The sequence below is a fragment of the Sinohyriopsis cumingii genome, chromosome 11 (assembly GCF_028554795.1).
Source record: "Sinohyriopsis cumingii isolate HCF-2022 chromosome 11, ASM2855479v2, whole genome shotgun sequence".
Taxonomy (NCBI): domain Eukaryota; kingdom Metazoa; phylum Mollusca; class Bivalvia; order Unionida; family Unionidae; genus Sinohyriopsis; species Sinohyriopsis cumingii.
This window is the reverse complement of record NC_142971.1, coordinates 39,461,161-39,487,490: the sequence shown is the minus strand read 5'-3', so window position 1 is coordinate 39,487,490 and position 26,330 is coordinate 39,461,161. Positions and strand designations below refer to the sequence as shown.

Sequence of the window (26,330 nt, the reverse complement as noted above, 5' to 3'; positions counted from 1 at the left end):
ATCTGCAAAAACAGTGTATCAAAACATAAGCTTACAATAAAATGAAGTATGTTTTTTGTTTTCTGTGGTTCATTGTTTTATTTAAGGCAGAGGAAATGCTTTGCCCTAGGAAATGCTGCTCTGAGATTTAAACACACACACATTTTCGGTAGCGTGTTTACAAGCCAACTACTGACATGCTGGTGCCTCTGCCTCCACGGGTTGCCTCTTACAACATTCAGCAGAGTACAGGTCTATTCAACATCACCGAGCACACAGTGAGTTACTAAATAATTGCTAACATACCCAATTATATACTACAGGCCCTTCATTTCAACATATTTTATGTTAAAGGCAGGTATAGTGACAGATCCAGTTTTATTCTGCAGGAGTAAAACTGTATAACCCACTTCATTATAAGATAATATAGTCCATGGACATCATTATAAGAAGAGAGTGCTGAATCTAATATTTGACTGACACTGGATTATCACAAGGAAAATAATACAAAATATTTATTACAATACTTTATGACTGATTGTATTCTATACTGGCAATTAATACATCAAAAGGAATTAAAGTACTGGTATTCTGTAAATATTTGTATTGATAAATCATTGTAACACATATATATTGCCTTGAAACAGAAAAAGAATGTGTTAAAAACAAGTACCCTGGAGTATCTACCAGATGTGTTAATCTACCACTTCAAATTTTTTTTTAGAATTATACGAAAAGGACTAGATCTTTGAAATGCATAGTGCTCTAAAAAGAACTATTGGATTTCACACATGCATGTTTACAAAATAAAGCACTTTTAAATAAGTTATTGCAGATTCTTAATGATCTTCCAAACCTAATTAAAACATTATATGTAACAGCTTAAAAAAATCATTTTAATCTTAACGATATCTATTCATTCATATCTGTTTCTTACAATCTAGGTAATACTCTCAACTTCAGTGCTGAACAGAACACAAATAAATAAAGCATAAGAAAATACTCTACTCACTTGCATTTTAATGAATTCTATTTGCACATAATTTGTTAGCTGTACCAATTCCAATTCCAAAGTAACCAAACAAATTTGGCAAAACTATTAAATCATTATAGGAAACTGGTGGGAAAACAAGAGCCTTCAGAGGGCCTGACATCACTCACTTGGCCTACATAACTACATGACAGACCATTTCACTAAGCAATTTATGTATTACTGGAAGAACATAATCCAAAGTAAACTACTATCCAAACTTTGAACCATGTTGATGTTACTTATTTTACTAATCTGTTAACAATTCTTTAATATACAATGAGATTCATCCTCATAATCAAATGCATCCAACAGCTTAAAATATATACCTATTTACCAAACTTTACTGAAATTAGATGTCAATTATATGCTCATGATGTAACAAGCTCAGCAATACAATGCAAAATTTTGTCAATAATTTATGCAGATCTCATATTTAGTACAGAACCTGTCTTTTATGGAACCTGTTTAAGATAACAAATTATATAAGATTATTGACCAAAATGAATAAACTAAATCTTATTGTAATTTATTCTCGCTAGAAAATATAAGCTAAATCAAAGATTGGATTAACGAATATGTGAAGATATTGCTTGGAATAAAACTCCTGAAACATCTTCGTGATATAAGGCTATTTAAAAAATCTGATTAAAATCTTGTCTGAAATATAGTTGCTTGGGTGTTGACAAACCACATGATTGGATCTCATAATCATACTTAATAAAAGTTCTTGATCATATAAGCCCATTTAACAAGTCTGATTAAAATCTTCTACAAAATATGGTTTCTAAAGAAGCAAAATCTCAGCCAATCAGAAGCAAAATCGCCTCATATATAAAGTATATGCATAGGTCTTGATCTTTTTGTATCTGTTGAGCTGGCTAACAATAAACTTACTGGATATCTTTTTGACATAAGGCAATTTACCCAAGAGTGTGTGTGTGTGTTTGTATGTGTGAGATTTAGATATTAATGTAGAGTTTAGTCATACTGCTACAATGTCGGCAGTGTGGTAGTCTATAGCGATGTCTAGCATTGGGGCACTATACAGCAGACATGTAGCATCATGTCCCAACCAGTCACAGTATCCTGACACCAGGATAACCAGTCCTAACACTAATTTCTTAATGCTAAAGCAGCTGCTAGTACCATTTTTAAAAGTCTTTGGCATGACTCGGACGGGGCTCAAACCCATGACCTCCTACATCCAAGGTGGTCACTAACCACTTGGGCCATTGGAGTGGTCTACCAAGTTTGAAGAAATGTTTGATCAGTAAAATAGAGTCACAAAAGTGTTGACAAGTTCAGGCACTCAGATGCAGAATCACTCATTATTAAATTATGCCTGGATCTCAATAATCATTGTCTCCCCAAAGAGTGTGATGATTTCAGCTTATTTACTAGGTTTAATCAAATTCAAATCAGAAATACAATCTCTAAGGTGATAAGAAACTCAAACAATCAATGCAAAATCATCTAATTAAACTGAGTGAACCTGGCTCTTTACTGAACATGAGGGATCTTGATCATATAATCCCACATTTCAAGTTTCATCAAAATCAAATCTGAAATTTAGTTTTCAGACATATGACATGCTAATGCAATCCGAGGCAAGATCACCTCATTAATATGTGTTGATCTCTCTCATTATCAAATTTGTCCAAGACACTCATAACTTAAGCCTATATTCAACGTTTGATCAAAGCTGGACCATAAATAGAGACACCTGAGTGGCAACAAGAAAGAAATACAGACACCAGAGCTGCAACAAGAAAGAAATAAAGACTCCAGAGTGGCAACAAGAACAGTCAATATGGTACAAGATCATCTCATTAACATGCAAGAAACTCATTATCAAGCTCCTCTGAGATCTTGAAGATATAAGCCCAAACTCCAAGTTAGATCAAAACTGGACCAGAAATATAGCCTTGAGAATGGTTACAGTCAACTGTTAATAGATACAACTGGACATATGGCCATACTATCAGCCAGTGACATAGAAATGAGTTCTGGCCCCCACCCACACCCCTCCTAATTTAAAAAGTTGTTTGATGGGAATGTTGTGCCCCAAATAGGCCTGCTCTCCCTGCCCCTCCCACACTATCCCCCTCAAACTGTTACAGGGCTTGCTTTGGCAACTGACACATCACTGCACAACTGTACCTGAGAAAATGACCACATACAAAACTGTAACACCTAATGTTAATTTAGGGTGTGGATAGAAAAATAAACAGACATACCAATAAATGCACATATGGATGCCAATATGGATACTATGTCAAGCTGCCACCAAGAAGGGCTGAGCAATAACGAAGAGCATTCTACTGAAGCATAAGTTGGTTGGTCAAACAATCAGGGACTAGAAATCTGCTTAATGCTACTGCAGTTCAGACAATGACAAATCAAAATAAACTAAGGTGTAATTAACAGAAATATGCAGTTGAACTCCAGTAGGAAATAAAGGAGTTATTGTACATGATGAAAATGTGAGTTACAGGTTCACTAAAAGATGACATTTGACATTTACATAAGCAAAGCTGACAATCAATGTCAACAAATGTCTCTCATTATTATCAAGCTGTTTACTCAGTATTTTTAAAATCCAGTGAGGAAGTCATTACACAGAAACAAAAGTGTGTTATTCTGTGAATCAATGAATGCTACAGCACCACTTAATACATGTAACAGCATTGGAAGCTGATGATCAAACTTAATCAAGATCCCTCAATATCAAACTGTCAACCAAATTTAATTCAAATCCAGTCATAAAAAAGGATCTGTTGTGTAGAAATTAAAGTGGGTGGGTGGGTGTTCTGTCAATCAGGGGCTATAACTCCACTAAATGAATATGCAGAATGCTGACATTCAATTAAATAAGAGCCTCTTTAATATCTAGCTGCCAATCAACCTTGAAGGGAGTTACTGTGCAGAAAGGCATGGGGGGAGGGTGTGAGTCTGACAAACTGGTGCTCCAGATCCATAAATGATCATGGTGAATACTTACAATCAAATTTAGGCAAGGACTTATCAATATCAAACTGCATCAGAAACTTTTGGAAATAACTACATTGTAGCCAAGAAAATGGATCTGATCAATTATGATGTAGAACTCAGCTAAGGTCTATTCAATATCAAGTGGCATAAGAAATTTGGGATGAAACTCAACAATAATCTGGAGACAACTGTGTTGGAAAAGAAGCTGGTGAATTTGATATCAGGAACTTATTGCTCATCTTAATGATGTCATAGAACACCAACAATCAAATTCATGATCTATATCAAACTGGATACCATACTTGGATGAAATCCAATCATAATCATTAATGTGGGGAAAGAAAACTGGGTGCCTCTGTTAATCAGATCTATGACTCCATAAAATGATGATGCAGGACACTGACAATCAAACTCAGTGACGGTCTCATTAATATCACACTGGAGACCATACTTAGACAAAATTGTGAGATAATTTTTAGAGTTATTGTGTGTAAATAACAGTGGGTGGGTCTGACAATCAGGGGATACAACTCTGCTAAACAATGTAAAAATCTGAAAACTGAACTCAGCCAAGATCTCTTCAATATGAAGCTGCAAACAAAGATCATATTGCAAAATATCTCATGTTCTTATTATACTGGTCTATGGTACAACTCACATAGACCACGTATGTGCTCTAAATCACTTTTTGCAGCTACATGTGTAATTTTTGATAATTTGATTACGCATACATTTAAATGGCATTTATTCACTTTATTTTGTGTCTTGGCCATCAAAATTCCTTTGAAAATTATTGTACAAATTCCTCAAAAAATGCTTAATGGCAAATTCAGTGATAATGTAATTCAACATATTTAGGTGCAATCAAGCAAGCATGGTATCTTGTTTACACTGGTTTTGTCATGCACTATGATGTAAGATGGAACGCACCTGCAGTTGGGAAGAAGCTGTATTACAAACAGAGACACAACAATATCATCATTTATAAACAAAGCCAGAGAAAACACCTGCAGGAAAAAAAGGGCACACAAGATCACTCAAAATTCACGACTGAATAAACTGTGTAATAACTATATTACAATTAAATTTTAAATCTAATATTAGTTTTTAAATTTATATCAGTAAATGTGCTTACATGACCCATGTGAATTTTACTATAGCTTGCTAATGTTAATGGCATACATGTATTACTGACTTCATTCCTGCACATCTACCAAAGCTGTAATAAACTAAAAACTACATATATACTTGCTTATAAGTCGAGTCTGACTGCAAACTACATAGAACCTGACCAGCTGTCACAAAATGTTACAAAACATCAGGATCTCTGTAGTTTGTTCAACTGATTGCTCCTAACATTGAACACTGATCCAGAGCTGCTGGTGCATTATGTAACAGATGATCTGGGTCTATGAAGTTTACAGCTGGATCTGACTTCAATGTGAGTATATATGGTATTCCAATGATACATAATGGGGGGGGGTCTTTGAAAAAATAATAAACTCCATCCCCACCCCCAACATAAACACACATGCGCTATGGCATGGTACATAACATAACACTAAAACATGGTAGGTGTGCCAACACCAGCGTGAAATAAGTAAAATGGATTAGAAGAATAAATATATGTAATCAAAAGATCTAACATTAAGTAATAACTATCATCATTTTTACATGAACGCTAAAGAAAGTTATCAAACTGTTGTTTTACAACAACTTATTTATAAGAAAGAGTCTAATAACACACAGAACCATCATCTAATTTGCTGGCAAGTCAAAACTTATACCTATTTCCTGACAACATGGGATTGTTTGGATTTCTCCAAGATCTAAAACAATGCCATGAATGCTCCAAGTCCACCATAGTCGTGATGGTTCTGTGACAAGGCCACAGATGCTGGGGTGTTCTGAGTGATTATTGTGTAACCCTGAGCATCACCAGAAGGTGTTCCCACATTCTCTTGTCCTGTCTGACTAACAACCACTGTCTGAACACCATCAACAACACTTGGATTACTGACTATTGTTAGTGGTGCTGTCACTTGTCGAAGCACTGTGATGGATGTTTGAGGATGTCTATTCTCTTGTAAACCAGTGCCATCTACATCATGCACCACCTGAGAGTCCTCCAAACCAGAAACAAGCATTCTATGTTCCACTAATTGATCTGTAACTGCAACTCCATCAAATGTCTGTGCTGGAGCAGTTAGATGATCACGAAGAACAGTGTATTGATCCGTCAAGCCAGACTGTTCACTGTTTGGCTGCATAGAGTATCCTCCATGATCCCATTTCACCAACATTGGAGCTGTAATATCAATGTTATAAAGTTTGTCTTGTTTCTTTGACTTTCCCTTTCTAGTCTGAGTTTGTTTTGTTTTTGTTTTGATATTGTTCGGGTCATTTGTATGGTGCTTTTGATAGTGTTCCTTTAGTTTATCACTTCGAGCTGTGCTGTAATCACACACAGAACAATGATGTGGTGTCTCCTGGGTGTGAATTTTTTCATGCCGCACCAAGTGGCTTTTTTCTACAAAAGATTTTCCACAGACCTGGCAGATGTGGCTTCGAATACCTAGATGGGAACGCATGTGAGATTTCAGCTGACTTCTTTTGGGAGTGAAGTATGTACATTTAGGAAACTGACAATGATAAACATCACCTAGAAGAAAAAGAAAGTGATTATTACTATTTATGAAATCTTCAGAAGTAATGCATCATTGACATTTATGAGTCACATAAGTCCCTCACAGAACAATCTCTATCAAATAAAAGAAACTTACCTGCATCATTCTGATTTAAGGCTGCGAAGATATATTGATATGTTATGACATGCCTGTCACAGTATTATTGTGAGATATATTGATATGTTATGACATGCCTGTCACAGTATTATTGTGAGATATGTTGCTCATATTTAAGCAATATGAAAAAATAAAACTTTTAAAAAAAAGTTTTAAAATGAAAACAACAGCACCAACTGTAAGAAATTTAAACTACAAAATCAATTTACTGTAGTATAACCAAGTACAAGTCAAGTGTTTATATATCATGAGTTTCTGTGAACCCTATTTTCTATCAACTGATTTTTTATTTATTTATTTTTCAAAATGAATGAAATAAATCAAAAGAGACACTGAGTTCTTTGTTTTAACTTTAAAGATGCTGATTTCTTTGATGGCAATTCTTAAATTTTTTGTTTTGACTTTAAAGATGCCACTTCCTCTGTTGGTAATACTTCATTAAAGGTATTCATGCAGGATCAAAGATTCATAACAAATATATAAAAACCAAAAGAAAAAATGAGTTCATTTTATGCAAGTTCAAGTCGACTGTCATGGAAATGAATTACAAAATATTATGTTTGTCATTATTTTGGACTGAAAAAAAGAGAAAAAAAGATATGTAAATTATCTATGGCATCACTGAGTGTAAACTGTGTAAATATGACCTCAGATGATAGTGGAAATACAACCAATCTAACCAGACATCTGTTTTGTCAACATAAACTCATCTGCAGAGACAAACACGTCCTCGGTAAAAGAGTGTTCCAGAGAAAAGTGAAAAGGTTACAATTCCATCACTATCTGCACAGTTCACTTGTTTTAAATGTACATGTAGCTATATTTGTGCTGAGACATTTATTAGTTACTTGTTACAGACGACAAAATTTCAGTACATTTCTTAAAGACACTTGCAGGTTCTTTTCCAGTATGTTTTTAAAAAATTAAAGAATGTAATTTAACTATAATCTGTACTAGTCTCATCAGGCCAAAAGAAAGTATATCTGTTTCCAGTTGGCAAACAGTCCATGTTTCTCATTACCGACCCTAGCACCCCTCCCCCAAATTTAAAAAAAAATTTAATAAAATTGAATTGTGCATATGAGCCAGTTTTGCCCAGTACTTTGAAGCACTTAGTACATTATATATACTGATCATTACACACACACACACACATTATATATATATATATATATATATATATATATATATATATATATATATATATATATATATATATATATATATATATATATATATGTGTGTGTGTGTGTGTAAAGACCTGGGGTGGGAGGGGGTTCTTAGAGAAGGCAAAATCCATTCTCTTAACATGCCATGAAATATTTACCCCAAGTCAACGGATCAAAATAACATGACCACAAAATTATATGCCCAACCTATGTTTGTTCTACTGATTACTCCTAACAAACTGAAAAGCAGATTGGCTTCCTTTACAACATTTTCTGGATTGACAGCAAGTAGGAAACACAGGCAAAATTAATCAATAATGATGCTTGCTAGATGTTCAGCAATGCTGAAATTCCGCACGCTTTATGGGAAGAAAATTCAGAATGAATTATTCTCAACATATGAATCTGCATCTATTTGACAAAGGGGATGAGTAAATTGTCTAGATTTCTTTTGGCACAGACAATCTGTACCCAGTCAGGTTGAGAGAACAAATAAATTTCCTAAACCCTGATCAAAAAAATATCTTAATTTACTTCAGATAAGTTGTGAATGGATCATCTTTACAACAATGAAAAAGACAAGGCTGATTAGTGACTGATTAGATTAAGGAAAAAAATCAGAGATCAAAGATGCAATAGTAATAGGTTACAAGTGCATTTGATTTTGTTCTTCCTATTAATGCCTTTCTTTTCATATTTAAAAAAAGTAATATTGTTAATCATTATCTTCACAGTCTTCATAAACGTCATTATAATCAAGTCTCGGATTCGGACAATGTGGGTATGTGAGAAAGCTTGCCAGTAGCTTCTCGAGGGTCGGTGGTTCTTTCCGGGGATTTCCTGGGTTCTTCCTCCACCATTAATACTGGCCGCCATGTATAGCCTATCTTGTGCTGAAAAATGGTGTTAAACCCTACAACAACAACAACAACAACATCATTATAATCACCATAATAATCTTCATCTATAGTAGTAGTAGCTTAAGTGTGGTTGTTTCTGTTGTTTACATACATTTATACAAAGAAACCAAGTAGGATATTATACACAGAATTTAACTTTACAACAGTTTACACAATCATTCATGGTATTCAATTCAATTCAATAATGAGAAGACAAATGTATGTATTTCAGTAATCATTATTAAATTATCATCACCATCATAATCACTATAATACTGAATTTCATCTTTATTATTATTATTATTATTATTAATGTGCACAGAGTATCATTTAACCACTATATTGCCAACATTACTTTATAAGGATAGCTTCTCGTGGGTCAGTGGTTCGTTCCGGGGTTTTCCCGGGTTCTTCCTCCACCATTAATACTGGCCGCCATGTATAGCCTATCGTGTGCTGAAAATTGGCGTTAAACCCTACAACAACAACTACAACTTCATAAGGAACAAATCCTACTGACAAAATTCTAAGGTCATCCAGTTCTGATTCACATAATGCACATTTTCTTGCTTGGAAACTGTTCTCAATTGTAGCCATCTATATGATTTTCACACACAGCAAATGGAGAGCTCTGATTGGTTGTTTTTTTCCTGCTCGTGGTCTGACTAAAGGTTTTGTATAGGATCCATGTTTTCTTCCAGTTATAGTGATCTTGAACTTTGACCTTTGATCCAAAAGTCAATACCCTGTACTCTGAGTGCAAAACATCCACATAGTTTATTCAGGATACAAGGTACACAAGTAATGTTATTGTGTGGGATCCCAAAACAAACTGGACAAATGGACATCACAACACAAAATGCTCCACTTAACAGCAAATGTGCAATGAATAAGAACCTATACGAGTCGAGAAAGAAACATCTCAGTACATTTCTTTAAATGAAAGGGTACAGAACACATGGTTTCTCATTAGTAGTTGTTAAATTTAAGAAAACTGGATTCTGTTTTTATTGCATTAAATTTAAATAAAATCAAGTTCTTTAGTGTGCAAATGAAAACCTAAAATGGTTCACATACTGGATACAGAGCACAATAAATACAAGGTGACCACAAAATTTAATAACTTTTGAGAACATCAGAATTCCACACAAACTTGTGAGTATCTTCTAAATTATTGCACAGGTGCATTCAACTACCTGTGCACATTTGCAGATAGTAAGAAACCCTTCAAGTGTTCTGCACAACACTACATGTACAATAGCGAACTGCAGCAAGACTTAACCTCCCTGTAAACCACTTTAACAAGAGGCCCATGTGTGCCTTACATTACTCACTTGGCTTCCAAATTAAGGTACAGGAGCATTGAGTTACTTCTGCATAAATATGTTACAGATGGCCAGGATCATGAACAAGGGTTCCACAGAACAACTAAATGTACCATTACCCCTCTCTTGTCTCTGAGCTGCACTTTGGTTTAAATTCAATACTTTACAATATTGTTTACCTGTGTGAATGCATTTGTGTACAATTGGGCATACGTGATACTTCATGGAAAATCCACACGTTACAGGATAACCTGTGACCACTGTGGGTCCTTAGAACACTACTTGTACCTTATGCCTTTGAGCCCCAACATCATTTACCCGTGATGAATAATACTTTACAAAATTGTTTACCTGTGTGAATGCGTCTGTGTGCAATCAGGTGTGACTGGTACTTTGTGGAAAATCCACATGTATCACAAAGGTATGGCCGATGATCACTATGGGTCACAATGTGCTGCATCAAGGTGTTCTTGGTGGCAAAGCTTTTGTGGCAAACATCACATTCAAAATTCCTTGTACCTTAAAGAAGAAATAAATAAATCTTAAAAACAAAATTGCTACATACATGTACGAGATCAAAGTTCTATGAATTCATTAATTAATTTCAGAAATGTTATTCCTTTATCAGAGGACCACTCCGTTGGCAAAGTGGTTAGAGCATCAGCTTCAGATGCAGGAGGTCATGGTTTTGAACCCCTACCAAGTTATAACAAAGACTTATAAAAATGGTACTAGCAGCTGCCTTTATTGGCATTCAGCATTAAGGGGTTAGTACTAGGATGGGTTGGCCTGGTGTCAGGATAATGTGACTGGGTGTGACATGATGCTACATGTCTGTGTCATGATGTCCCAGTGCTACACATCACTATAAACTGTCACACTGCAGACACCTGAGTGATATGACTGAAAAATTGTTGTTGTTGTTGTTGTTGTTGTTGTAGGGTTTAACGCCATTTTCAGCACAAGATAGGCTATACATGGCGGCCAGTATAATTGGTGGAGGAAGAACCCTGGAAAACCCAGGGAAGAACCACCGACCCACGAGAAGCTACTGGCAGGCTTTCTCACGTACCAACGTTAGCTGAGGCTGGACTCGAACTCACGCAGACAGAGGTGAGATGGCAGTGATCCATAACGGCGAGCGCTTTAGACCACTCGGCCACTCGGGGCCCCCTGAAAAATTGTTAAAGCTACTTTTTAAAAACTTCCAAATCCAAATCCATTTTTATCACAAAAACAACTTGTAACACTCCATCTGATTTAAACATACAAATGTCTACTAAGAAAACACTGGATCATTCTTAGTTGAACCATTATCTGGCCAGCTGAATGCTAGAACTCTACAACTACTTCCATGGCAATGCCACATTTTTTCTTATATATACCTACCCACTTCCTGGGAAAGGTGGGTAGCAGTGGGGGTTTTGGTTGGTTGGTCGGGGTTGTGTGGTAATGCAAGTTATTATATATAGTATGTCCCTCTGCTCTGACTGCTATATAATGTTTGTTGAAAAACTTTTCAAAAATATCGTTGTAATTTGCAATTTTTGTATATTTGGTCTTTAACACCCCCTCTCCTTCTCAGGGTTCCAAGGTGAGGGACTGTAAAAGATTATGCCATTCTTGCTAATGGGTAACCTATGTACCAATTTTGAGAATTATCATCCAGCAGTTTCAGAAGAGACAGGCTTAGATAGACAGAACCAGGGTGTACCAGTAATCAAGGATTATCTCACTGCTACCTAACATTTACTAGTTTCAAATAAACACTGTAAACATTATCATGCAAAAAATAATTCTGACAAAGTGATAATGAAAACAAAATCTTAACCCCTTTTCTAACTAGTGGGCTCTTTTTTGCATGATTTTATATTTATATTTAAACTTTATCTATTGATAATTTGAAACTTTCACTTTTAATTGCTACTTTATTAGATACTATTGTGCCAGTATATCATGACAGCACCTACCTTCCCACCCAACAACATAAGGTGACAGGGCATAAAAGACAAAATAAGAAAGAATGACACCACCTACCTTCCCACCCAACCACATAAGGTGACAGGGCATAAAAGACAAAATAAGAAAGAATGACACCACCTACCTTCCCACCCAACCACATAAGGTGACAGGACATAAAAGACAAAATAAGAAAGAATGACACCACCTACCTTCCCACCCAACCACATAAGGTGACAGGGCATAAAAGACAAAATAAGAAAGAATGACACCACCTACCTTCCCACCCAACCATATAAGGTGACAGGGCATAAAAGACAAAATAAGAAAGAATGACACCACCTACCTTCCCACCCAACCACATAAGGTGACAGGGCATAAAAGACAAAATAAGAAAGAATGACACCACCTACCTTCCCACCCAACCATATAAGGTGACAGGGCATAAAAGACAAAGTAAGAAAGAATGACACCACCTACCTTCCCACCCAACCACATAAGGTGACAAGGCATAAAAGGCAAAATAAGAAAGAATGACACCAAAGTAAAGGTACTATATTATGCGCTGATAAAAACCAGAGAATAGTGTTTTCTGTATTTCTTTTAAAACTGTTCTTAAAATCATTAAAACAATTGTTCTACTCTGTTTTGGGAGCTATTATCACTGTCCATCCCTAGACAACTGAATATAGTGGATAAAGTCACAGGCTTGAATAACCTTTGAGTGACTGCTCCGTGCACAGTACATGCACCAGTAATTACCTGATTAGCCACTACATCCAAGGACTCACAAGAAATGCATGCTGCATGCAATTCACTCACCTAATTCCTATATTCATTCACCTGTAAAATATACAGTTAACCTGCTGAGGGTAACATCTCACAATATACAATGGACAGTCATTAATATGGCATGTTTACCACTGAATAAAAATATTTATTCCAACTTCCAAAAGCACTGATCAGAAGGGGCTTTGTGAGTAGGCTAGGATTTGTATAGGTCAAGCATGGATGAACCTACATGGTCAAACAAATACTTTAGTGTTATTAAAGAATCAAATATAGGTCACTGTGACCTTATTGGGGGTAAGGGTGTAGTAGTAACAGATATGCACTCAATAAATGAACTTTTAACACAAAATTTCAACAAAGTCATTGAAATGTGAAATATAGGTCACATAGACCTCTTTGGAAAAAAGGATACAGAAATTTGAAAGATGCATCTATTAGCCAAGTTCCAAGATTTTCTGTAGGATAGTATGCACATGCCTTGCCAGAAAGTCATCAAATTACAGCAGGTTGGAAATTCATGCCAGTGTGGTTGACAAAGGAACTGACAAATTCATGACTGAACCAATCAAGTCTTGTTACATCTCTGGACATCATGACACTAGCCAGCATGTGCAGAAAATCTTTAAGTTAGAGCTGCTGATACTCCAGTAGGAAAGGCCATTTGAAAACTAAATTAGAACTGAAGAAAAAGAGAGCTCATTTTATTACAGCCTATACCCTATCATGTTACAAATAAAAAAACATTTTCATATATGAAATGCTGCATTGATTCCAGAAGGTGTTGAACTTGGTGTTAATTACAAGAACAGACAGAAGCATGAAACTTTGTTCCATCATTTGATCAAATCATGAGAATTTACAGAAAGTATGAATCCTAATAAATTTCTTTCCATAACTGCTGATGGAAATGCCTAAGCATTAAGAAATAGTGTATATATAAGATGCATGGAAAATCAAAAACTGAAAACAAACATGTAGCACATTATTTATTGTTTTTCTTTAGATTATAATGGAAATATCTCATCAAATATAGGGAAGTTGTTGAAATTTTGGGACAAGTAAAAAGTTAGGTGGGATAAGTGAAAAAATATTGATCAGCCTTGACATTAGCAATGGGGACGCTGGGTGGCAGTGTGGTCTAAAGCGCTCGCCTTTCCCAAACACTGCCAACTCACCTCTGTCTGAGTGGTTCAAGTCTCAGGTTTGGCCAAAGTGAGAAAGCTTGCTGTCCATTAGTTTCCTGTGGGTCAGTGGTTCTTACTTTGGTTTTCCTGGGTTCTTCCTCTTCGAGTTATAATGGCTGCCATGTGCAGCCTGTCTTGAGCTGAAAAACAGCGTTAAACCCACAGCATGTGCAATGTGCTACAAACATTCATTTTTCTCTTGTTACAGAACATTACTTTACCAGCAATCTTACATTATCTTCATGAACTTTAATACCACAGTCTTCATGTAATATGCACCTGCATGTAACCATGTCAATACTGAATTCATATACAAGTAGTTCTTAGCTCAAGATTTCTATGACATGAATACATTAAAAATTATTATAAGAAAAATATTTCAACATCATTATAAGGTCAGTTGTCATTGTCTGTTCCAAAATCCTAAACTGGAATATTTTCTGACAGAAAGCTGAAGAAAAAATTTTTAAAGTCTAATGAGATTCCAACCAATATAAAAATGAAAAAGATATGCAAAATTGCAATGTTTTTGCAAAACAGCAAACAAGTTGAAACATCCACTGTCTAAAGAAACAAATGCAAGGCTACCCCTGATTGTGCCATTTGAATATCTAGATATATACAATCAAACCTGCTGGGAAGGTACCCTATATAAATAAATTATTAAAGCCCATCTTCAGCTTTCTTAAACTAACTTTTAATACCCGCAACCCTTATTACTGCCTTACCTGTGTGTGTTTTTAGATGAGCATGCAGGTTGTTGTTGGCACGGAATCGCATGCCACACTGGTCGCAACCAAATGGCCTCTCATCTGAGTGTACCATCCGATGGACCAAAAATTTCTGCATTCTATCTGTGACAAAATTGCATTGTGGCTCATCACATTTGAATGGAGGCCCATCAAAATGTTCTCGCATGTGTACAGAGTACTCTCGACTGGAGCATGATTCAAAAGCACAAATATTGCACTTGAACTTTGTGTCTGACTCGTGTACCCATTTCAAATGTTTTTCTAATCTTCTTGGCATGCGAGTCTTGTAATTGCAATCTGGATAATTACAATCTAGAAGTGGTCCATTTTTGTTTGAATTAGGCGGTCTACCACGTCCCCTCCTTGGTGTTGTTGACAGTCGTGTAAGTCTAGGTTTGGGTACATTTTCTGTTTCATCATCTGATGAGGGTTGTTCCTGTTCTTCCACAGCAGATTCTGTGTTGTCTCTACCTACATCTCCCTCAACCTGCATATCACCGGTCTCAACTCCCCTTTCAAGTTCTGCAACACCTTTAGTCTCCTTCACTCCTTGGGATTCATTTTTCTCATCAATATCTGTCATCTTATTGTGGATAATCTGGACACTGATAGTGTCATCCTGATTTGAAATATCTATCTCCTCTTTAACTATTTTCTTTCTTCCCTTCATTCTTTTTTTTTTTAAAGATTTTCTCTTGGGAACATGTTTTTCAACCTTCTTTTCTTCTGGTGGTTGATCCAACATAGGAGGAGCAGTTGGCATCTTCTCAAGCTCTGTTTCATTCTTGAATTTTCTTGGCTTTCCTTTTCTCTTGTTGCTCTTGGTTTCCTCAATGACACATGGCTCTGCAACTGATTGTCTTTCAAATGTCCAAGATTCACTGTTCAAGTCTGTTGCTTCCCTAATAGATTTATTTATTCCTTGATTTACACTGGCTTCCTCAGCATGTGTCTCGTTCAAAATCTGCTCTTGAGACTCTTGTCCTAACAGCTGAGCCTCATGTTCAATGAAATGCTGGCTATTAACATCCGTGTTGATAGATGCATGCTTCTTTTCTGGTCGAGGAATAACCTGAATGGTCACTTGAAAGTAATCATCACTATCTGTTGGCAAGAGGCTTGTGTGAACAACTTGTGCAAGGATGTGTTGATGTGCTCGACGAAGCAGAGGAAATTTCTCAGTGTAGGGACCAAGTGGAATTCCTGCACTATATAATGTCTGTAACAAGAGGTACAGGCTAGACTCATGAGAAGTGAAAAAATTTTCTGTTCGGCTTATCTCTAGCAAGAAGTCACTTGCAACACTAGACCAGTCTATGTGGCGTAAAAGTAGTACCAGGTAGCATTCACGATCTTGCACATCATATCCCACCCAGCTTATGATGAGAAATAGTTTAATCTCTGGTTTGATCTGAACCATCCAACCTTTAGCCAAAAGAGTGTTGAACCTTACTGCAGTGAGAGTAAGAAATTCTCCCTGTTTGACAGCATCTGATAAGTTCATCTGGAGAAAGTTTACAATGTACTCTTCCAGTCCTTGTAACCTGTACTTACGACTAAGAAAATATGTGCTGACAAAGTTACCCAGATGCAGATTACAACGAAGAAATTCTTCACAATAGTTTTTCAGCATTTCTATTTCAAAGCTTACAGCCAGATGCAGCAATTGCAGAAAATTTGTTTCTCTTGGTGCCACATAGCCATTGTACATAAAGTCCAAAAGATCAGCAAACACTTCACTGTTATCATAGTTCACAACAACACAATCCTTGAAAACTCTTGGATCCTCTGGGAAGAGTTTCAAAGCAAAATATGGGCTCCAAGCAGCCAGTACAATTTTGTGAGCTTCAAGTTTAGTGCCCTTCACATCTAAAATGACATCTGTGTATTTGTTGTCATCACGTAAATACTTCAACTTCTCTAAAATGTTAAACTCTTGTTTGCGATCATTCTGTGTTGTGGTTAGGTGTGGCCGTTCATCTCCAGAGAATACAGATCCCTCTGATCTCAGTTGTTCCTCCTGTAGTGGATAGGCCATTATAACAAGTTCAGATCAGCATTTCACCTGCAAGAATAAAAAATATTTATTTTAACTGGACTGTACTTTAATAACATTCTAGTTTAGCACCAGCTATGTGTCATCGTAGTTCAATCTGGAGAATGCAGAATAGGCTTCATGTGCCCTCGCACATGTAGTACAGTTGTAAAAAGTGACTTATGGAGACAGGAACTGTAGTGGTGGAGTGGTAGCATGCCAAATTTGCAACTAAAAGGGCATAGGTTAAGATCCAACCAACTGATCAGGCCATGTGAGCAACTGTAGTGTGTCCTTTGGCAAGGCATGTTACTCCAATTGCCCTGGCACTAAATAACCTGTGTTGCTGCACTGTAAAACACAAAACCAAGCTATATGTACTGTCTTTGCTTCCCACGCATTCAAACATCAGTACATACTGTGCCTACCCAATGTCAGTGGTTTCCTCTAATTGGGTGGTTTTTAAACCTCAAAAACATGAACAATCGCATCAGTATTTGAGCACTGTATTAGTTGTTAAAATTGATGTAAAATAAACATAAAATAAAGTACACACCTACATCACAGTTGGTCACCTCTAGTTGTCATGGTTAAGGAGGTAAAGAAAACCAAAATAATTTCAAATTAGAATAATGTAAGTTAACATTACATGCCTACCATGCAGTAATTAGAAATACAGTACTCCTCCACTATAAACCCTTAGTTAACACAGTTCCTGCTACAAGGCCCTTCATTATAATACGATTCTTGTTATAAGGCCCTTCATTAAAATACATTACCGGTTACAAAGCCCTTCAAGGCAAGTATAGTCATTTCATTAACTGCTAGTAAAATGTTTTCATGAACTTTGATGTAAAGGTGGTCTCACAACATGAACATGTACATATGTGGTGGTGTACTCAAGAGTTGAGAAACCTCAAAAAATCTTCCTGCATCCTCCTTAGTTGGGCAAGTACCAAAAGTTTTGCAAGATGAACTCTTATTCAATCAGTAATTATGTATAACAATAGCAAAGATGGTGCAGACTACCGAAATTCAATCAAGTGAAAAGTTGTTTCCCTAAACTTATTCTGTGACACTTCTAACACAAGTTATAAATAATTACAAATGAAACCAGTCCCTCTGGTAAGCTTTGCTTAGCATTTAAGTGTGAGAGCAAAGCACCTGCATGAATTTGATCAAAACAAATGGAAAACAAACTTCTTGTAGCAAGTATAGATATTCAATACACAAACTCAACAATATTCTCAGCAGTAAATCTTATTCACTACAAACAAAACTCTGGTCAATCATGAATCAGTGATTTGAGAAACTGTGCAATTGAATTTTCAATCCATGATTCTCTATGGCTTCCATGTAAGGCATAATGATGATGGGGCATTGTACTGTATCCTTTATGTAAAACCCTTTCATTGGTCAGATATTTTTGGTACAAAAAAATGTATTAACCATTTAACTCTTGTACATTTTGAATATTTCTTCCTGAAGAAACTTGCTTTAGGTTTGAAAAGTCAATAATCTGCCAAAAATGATCCTTTTGGTATGCCAGGAAAATCCAGTAGTAGATTGTTGTTGTTGTTGTAGGGTTTAACGCCATTTTTCAGCACAAGATAAGCTATACAAGGCAGCCAGTATTAATGATGGAGGAAGAACCATGGAAAACCCCAGAAAGAACCACCGACCGACGAGAAGTTACTGGCAAGCTTTCTCATGTACCCACATTGGCCAAACCCAAGACTCAAACCCACAAAGACAGAGATGAGATGGCACTGATCCGTAACGGTGAGCGCTTTAGACCACTCTGACACTTGTGGCTCCCTCCAGTAGCAGAAGGCCAAAGACTCATCAGAATACACTCTCTCAACTGCACCATTCTTCAGAATGGTGTGCACCTCTTCCCTTAATTACAACAGATTTGACTCATTCGAACATGCATGGGGGGCCTTGCCAGTGAAGGATGTTCATGGAACTGAAGCCAGTATACTTTTATTAAAGAAACTCATCGATCATCTGTTATGTTCAATCAGACCTATGAAAAGAGGGCTAATTGAGCAATTGCAGGAAATCTTGGAAGTTTGATGCATGGAAGGAGAAGTGAGTTCCAAAGGCTGTTCCTTGGGAAAAAGAGTGGGGCCCATAAACTTCCTCACCAGGCCTTTTCAGTAACCTCATTTAGTTAGAGATGGTAAAGAGGGAGGCTTAAGCTGTGGTTGCTTCCTAGACTGGGACACTCCTTCCTTTTAAAACACTTCATTGTAGTGGATGTGAGGTACATGTGTTATTGGTCCATCATATCATGAGCTGCCATGGTGAGAATGAAACCTCTGAAGACAGTCTCATATTCCAGGAAGCAGCCATAAAAAGGTTCTTACTGTAATCCAGTATGACTTAAGAAGTATCCCGGGCAAGCCTTAAAGTTTTGTCAACTACTTCATGCAAGCACTGTAGCATGGTTGGTTGTTGTAGGGTTTAACACCATTTTCAGCATATGATAGGCTATACATGGTGGCCAGTATTAATCGTGGAGAAAGAACCCGGGAAATCCCTAGAAAGAACCACCAACCCACGAGAAGCTACTGGCAAGCTTTCTCACATACCCATATTGGCCGAATCCAAGACTCGAACCCAGGCAGACAGAGGTGAGATGGCAGTGACCCATAATGGAGAGCGCTTTAGACCACTCGACCACTCAGGGCCCCTGTAGTATGGATGGAGACAGAGATTACTCCTTCAGAAAACTTTAGAGGACTGCAAAAAGCAATTGCCATTTGAAGCTATGGTCTCTAGCAACAGAGCCTTAATTTCCAGCACTTCCAGTGTCTTAAATGGAAGGCAAGCCTTGGTCCCTGACAAAATCTTACTTGTGATGCCTGGGCATCCAAAGAGAGGGTGGGGAGCTTAAGAGGCCAGGCATGGAAATGTCTCAGGGTAGATAGGGGAATGCATCACCCCTTATGCTGCCTAGCAAACTCCTGACCCTTACCAAAACCTTTAAGAAAGCACCCTAACCGTAGTCAAATGGGTGCAAAAATATTGAGATCTGGACATAAGGCCTTAAGGGAGCATTAGGAGGTGACATATCAGTTGTCTGTTCTTTGGCAAACTCATTAAAATCCACTAAGGCTGACACAACATTCCATGTCCTCTACTACCAACTGCACATCAATAGGTGAAAGCACAATGTTGACATCACCAGCCATCTGGGAGAAATAATGACAGTATTTACAGGATGGTCACTGTCACATGCATATTAAAAGTTAGATTGGCACCATTTTCATTTAGGACCAGCTAGACACCATAAGAAGTCTTTAAGTGAAAGCCATATGCTGATACACTTTGTTTTGACTGGTTTATTACTATTTTTCAACACATGATAGGTGAAACACAGTAGCCAGTATCTCTGGAAGAGGATGAACCTAAGAAAGCCCCTGGAAGAACCAATGACCCATGGAAAGCTAAGGGAAAGACTTCTCACATACCCACACTGGTCAATACAAGACCTGAACTCTTGCAGACAGAGGTGAGATGTGTGAGTGATCTGTAAAGGCGAGCACCTTTAGCAACCCAGCCTCCTGGGGTCTACTGTTCAATCAAGAGATATTAATGACAGCAAGATTTTCAAGATGGCTACTGTGGAAGGAATACTGAATGTCCAAATGGCACCATTTTCATTTAAGACAAACTAGAAAATTAAAATAAAAATGCATGGACTTCCATTTAAATAGAAATGCTGATCCCCACTACATGTAGAGTATGTAACTGGTGTATCCAGTAAAATTCTCTATTTTTCTGTTTTATGAGAGAGCTCTGGATCAGATTCTGTTATCTGATACTGAACACAGTTAATGTTGTAGTCAGGCTGGTAGTGTTTAGACATTGGGTTCTCATTTTTATTCTAGGTATCCCTAAGATGGTCTTTGATTCTCAACTGGAATTCCCTTTTAGCCTAAATTATGCATTGTTTGCCAAAGAAGTGGCAGGTGAGTAAGTGAATAACATTATGTGTAATACAATCATCTCTTAACTTGGAATTATATTTAAAGATTGGAAACATGCTTCTAAATATTATAGATTTATTCACTTTCATGCAAAACATGCAATTAATGGTTTCACAAATGATTTATGTGTAAAACCCAGAAGTTTACTTGAAAACATGTCTCTTATTAAATGGTTCCTTAATTTAAAACCAAAGTCTCTGTGCAAAAATGGAGCACGTTGGAATGTATCTGGCAGAGTCTGGTTGTCTGCACACTGGAGAAAATAATCATCTTTGTCATATGTAAAGACAGTCGGTCTTATGTTGCTAGATTTATTGACCTTCCATGTTGGATTAAGCAGATCTGAGTGGTTTTCATGTCTTATTTAATTAAAGCCTGTTACAGATCAAGAAGGGTATCTTCTTTTGTTACAAAATTGGATCAGATTAGATGCATGCTTCTCAAAGTCCAACTCTTTAGTACTGATAATTTGTAATAACTGACTTATGGACCCGATTTCTTGCAAATGAAGAGGTGGTAGGAATAATAATGTAGATAACAGTGTTCATCTGTTTGTTTAAAGTACAAATCAAATATTCTGAAATACTGAAGTTTCTAGAAATGTGATTTTTTCCATAGACAGGAGACCAAATAGTTTTGTGTTTTATGGTATTGATTGAATGTTTGTAATCCCAACACTGTTCCAGTCCCAATTATAACAATACTGTCTATAAACCTTAAATAAATGAAAGGTTTATGGTGTGCCAAATTCAGCAGTTTCCATTCAAGTTCACCCATAAAGACATAGGCAGAAGATGGAACCACTTTAGTTCCCATAGCAGTGCCACTGACTTGTAGGTAATGGGAATCATGAAAGATAAAATTACTGAAGCATAGTACTAGTTTTAACAGTGTTAATATATTGAGACTGATATATGATATTCTGATGTCAATCCCTTATGGTTGGGTATTTTAGTGTATATAGAAGTGATGTCCACTGTGACCAAACAAAAATCATTTGACAGACATCATAAGATGTTGTTTAGTAAAAATAATGTTGATTCTACCATCCATTCAGTAGGAATAATGATAACAATATTTTCAAGATGGCTATTGTTGTTGTAGGGTTTAATGCCATTTTTCAGCAAACGATAGGCTATACATGGCGGCCAGTATTAATGGTGGAGGAAGAACCAGGGAAAACCCCAGAAAGAACCACCAACCCACGAGAGGCTACTGGCAAGCCTTCTCACATACCAACATTGGATGAATCCAAGACTCGAACCCACGCAGACAGAGGTGAGATGTCAGTGGCCCGTAACGGAGAGCGCTTTAGACCACTCAGCCAATTGGGGCCCCAAATATGGCTATTGTGGTGGATATTGGGCATCAGACTGGCTCTATTTTCATATAATACCAACTAGACATCATAAGAAGTCTTTTGGTGAAAAGCTCATAGTAATATGGGTGAAATGATACACCTCCACTGTGTATAAGTATTCATTAAACACAGCCTACGATATGATACATTATTAAAACATATAAAATTTGGTTGTCTTTTCATATTAAGAATGTCTGTCAGTGGTGGAGTGGTGCCATTTTATATGTGGACATCATGGTTATATTTCTAGTAAACAAACTACAGACAGACATAGACTAATCTCCTGTTCAAATGTCATTCTCATCCAAGGCAAAATGTAAAAAGACTTCCAAAGAGACTACCTGTTACTTGTCTGAGATAATTTTCAACCTTTAAAGCCATTTCAAGCTGCACCATTTTATTAGATGCAGGACTCATCTTGGTCACTTGTTTTTCACTGCTTGAATGTTTTTAAAACATTTTATTACCAATCTCATATCTTCACTTAAACCTGGAACTCAACATGGTGTTATATTCAAAACGGTAGAGTGAAACCTCCTTGTGCAAAGGAATTGTAAGTAACATTGTCACCTCTTGTATCAATAAGGAAAAGGCATCTGTACATAAATTTTTACCTCTACATGGCAATATTAATTTTGTAAGGAAGAGCAGCAGTAGCAAGATTTTCAAGATGGCCACTGTTGTTATTATTTTGGCATCAGAGCAGCACACTTTTTTTCAATTTAATGCACACCAGACATCATGAAAGGTCTTTCAGTGAAAATCCCATCTTGATATGGCCATCCATTTAGAAGTTGCAATTACACAATTTTGAAAATGGCTGCTGTGGTAGCCACATTTGCCACCAGATCAGCACCATTTTCATTAATGATCATCCAGGCATCATAAGAAATCCTTAAAGTAAAAAAACCCAATGTTCATATCAGCATTCATTCAGAACCCCCTGTGAATCACTTTCCATTCAGAGTATAAATAACAAGATTTGCGATATGGCTGCTGTGGTGGCCATATAGGACATCAGATTGACACCATATTCATGTAGACATCATAGCAAGTCTTTGGGTGAAAACCCCATACTGATATGACCATCCATTCAGGAGGAATAACAGTATTTTCAAGAGAGTTACTGTGGTGGCCATATTCAATGTCCAAGTTACAACCATTTTCAGTTAGGACCAACTAGACCATGGGATGAGTCTGAAGGTAAAGTTTCATGGCAATCCTCTAAATCAGGGGTGGGCAAATTACGGCCCACCAAGGGCTTTCATGTGGCCCGCCAAGGGTTTTCATGCAGCCTAGGAACAAGTCATCATTTGCACTGACTCTGTTTATGTTAGTCTGTTATCAAATAAATGTGCTTCTTTTGAAGTTTAAGTTTTTAAATATTAACAACATATTAACAACTGAAAATTAAGTATGATGTTATTTAGAAAAACCTAACATTTTTTTACTTAATAAACTATGCGGCCCACGACAAGGTGTAAATTTGTGTATGCGGCACTTGCACTGGAAAGTTTGCCCACCTCTGCTCTAAATAGTTAATAGCAATAACATACTTGTGCTAACAGATGGAGAAAAGTCCATCATGTAATCTCTTCTGGTCGACGATCATTGGAGCTAACAATCAAATTTCAGAATATTATGTTCATTTCTTTTAAGTTGAAGAAAATTAGTTTTGAGAATGAGGTTATGTGTTAATGATGACAGAATAAATGGAACAAGACACTTTTGTCAAAGAAGACAATGTTGGTATGAGGTTATGTGTTAATGATGACAGAATAAATGGAACAAGACACTTTTGTCAAAGAAGACAATGTTGGTATGAGGTTATGTGTTAATGATGACAGAATAAATGGAACAAGACACTTTTGTCAAAGAAGACAATGTTGGTATGAGGTTATGTGTTAATGATGACAGAATAAATGGAACAAGACACTTTTGTCAAAGAAGACAATGTTGGTATGAGGTTATGTGTTAATGATGACAGAATAAATGGAACAAGACACTTTTGTCAAAGAAGACAATGTTGGTATGAGGTTATGTGTTAATGATGACAGAATAAATGGAACAAGACACTTTTGTCAAAGAAGACAATGTTGGTATGAGGTCATGTGTTAATGATGACAGAATAAATGGAACAAGACACTTTTGTCAAAGAAGACAATGTTGGTATGAGGTTATGTGTTAATGATGACAGAATAAATGGAACAAGACACTTTTGTCAAAGAAGACAATGTTGGTTGAGAACAATTACAATCTATCTCAGATGAGGTTTCCTCAAAGTAAATTTTGTTTTTGTTGCTTTTAACTGCATTTTTTAAAATACATATTACTGGTTATAACATGCTGAGGAAATGGCAGTTAAGTAACTATCCAAAATACACAGAGGTAATTGACCTGGTTTTTCCTGGGTGGTTACTGAACTCATAACTCATGGACTATGCTCAATCAACTATAACACACAATCAAACTCAAACCAAGGCCTCATCAATATCAAGATGCCAACAAAATCTGACTGAAATCCTCTTCTAATTAAGGGTAGGGTATGACAGTTTGGGCTCAAACTCTAAACAAAGATTACATAGAAGGCTGTCAATCAAACTTAGCAATGGTCTTATCAATATCAAGCTGCATACTAAATTTGGTTTGAATACAAAAATAATAATAATAATCAGGGAAGGTATTCTGCATAAACAAATGTTGGTACATCTGAAAATCAGGGGCTATAATTCCACTAAACAAAGATGTTGAACAAAAGCCAATTCAATATCTAGTTGAAAACAAAATTTGGCTGATATGGAATAATAAATGACAGAGTTATTCTGCAGAAACAACATGGGGTGGGTCTAAAACTCAGGGGATATAACTCCACTAAAAACTGCATATATAAAAAAGCACATAACTGAATTTGACCAAGGTCTTATCAAAGTGCACACTAAATTTTGTACAAATGCAATAATAATATATGGAGTTATTGTGAAGAAATTCAAATCTGATGGACAGAAGGATGGACTGGTCGAATTTATTCTCCTCTCCCATGGGGTACTTGAAAAATTGGAGGAAAATTTTGCAAACATGTATTTTGTAATTTATTTCCCTTTCCCAATAATACAGAATCTATTTTAATGTTAGGTTCATATTAACGGGTTTGTGGGGTTCTGCTCCTTTAGTGGAATTCTTTACCAAGCTTGCGTGACTGATTATTAGGTATATGTATCCATTATCCTTGTCGATTATCTTGGTGCACTGCCTTCAACATAAGTAAACAACACTAGCTCAACTCGTTTCCTATTCAGCCATAATTTAGAGCAAAGTCAGTACAAGTGTCATGTATCATCTGTTCAAAGTACAGAGTTGTCAGTTGTGTTTTACATTGATAGGGCTGTGCATCTAAGACAAAATGGGCATTTAGTGTTGACATTAGGTTATCACATTCAAGACTTTTAATAACTGGAGCGTCTGTTAACATGAATAAATGCAATGTCGAGGGATCATCGTCACAGTACATTTTATCGTAAAAACTTACATTGATATGCTCCCTCTGCTCGGACAAGAGCCCATCTCCTTTGTGGCAACCGGAAGTGATGTCAATGGCACCTAAAACGTCATACAAATAAATACCGAAACAGAAGAGCAAATCGACGAAAAGAGGCGTACACTAGTCGAAAAGACAGATAAGAGAATATTTGAGTGTAAAAAGATATTCGGACGCTTAAAAAGGAATAAATGAGACGAAAAGATAGTCACAAGAGATGAAAACTAAACGTGGAGTGGCATAAACTGTATGAAAATTAATGATCTTTGTACAACGGGATAGTGAAATAGACCCTAATAAGAAATATACCAAAAGTGTTGACAAAGACGAAATTGCGATGAAAAGTGAGAAAATAGTAAAAAAAATATAAAAAGAGTCAAACAAATTAAAAATAAACAACAAAACGAACAAATTGTCCTTTCAATGCCACGCCCAGACTAGTCAACAAGAGAGGTGCTATATAAGATGAAAATTAAAGCACATTATTCCTTTGATGTGTATTTATGTTCCATCTT

At 36.5% G+C, this 26,330-nt stretch overlaps 1 protein-coding gene across 1 annotated transcript in view; it reads right to left on the bottom strand.

Moving 5' to 3' along the window:
- Positions 1-26,230, bottom strand: part of LOC149787965 (uncharacterized) — a 26,796-nt gene extending 566 nt beyond the window's left edge. The window contains exons 1-4 of the mRNA XM_089974237.1: positions 25,807-26,230; positions 14,864-16,952; positions 10,552-10,719; positions 1-6,665 (exon numbers count right to left, since the gene is read on the bottom strand). The exon at positions 1-6,665 is cut by the window's left edge and continues 566 nt beyond it. Of these exons, the coding sequence (XP_089830363.1) occupies positions 5,833-6,665; positions 10,552-10,719; positions 14,864-16,925 (3,063 nt within the window). The 5' untranslated portion in view covers positions 16,926-16,952; positions 25,807-26,230 and the 3' untranslated portion in view covers positions 1-5,832. The remainder of the gene's footprint in view (positions 6,666-10,551; positions 10,720-14,863; positions 16,953-25,806) is intronic.
- Between the last annotated feature and the right edge of the window lie 100 nt (positions 26,231-26,330).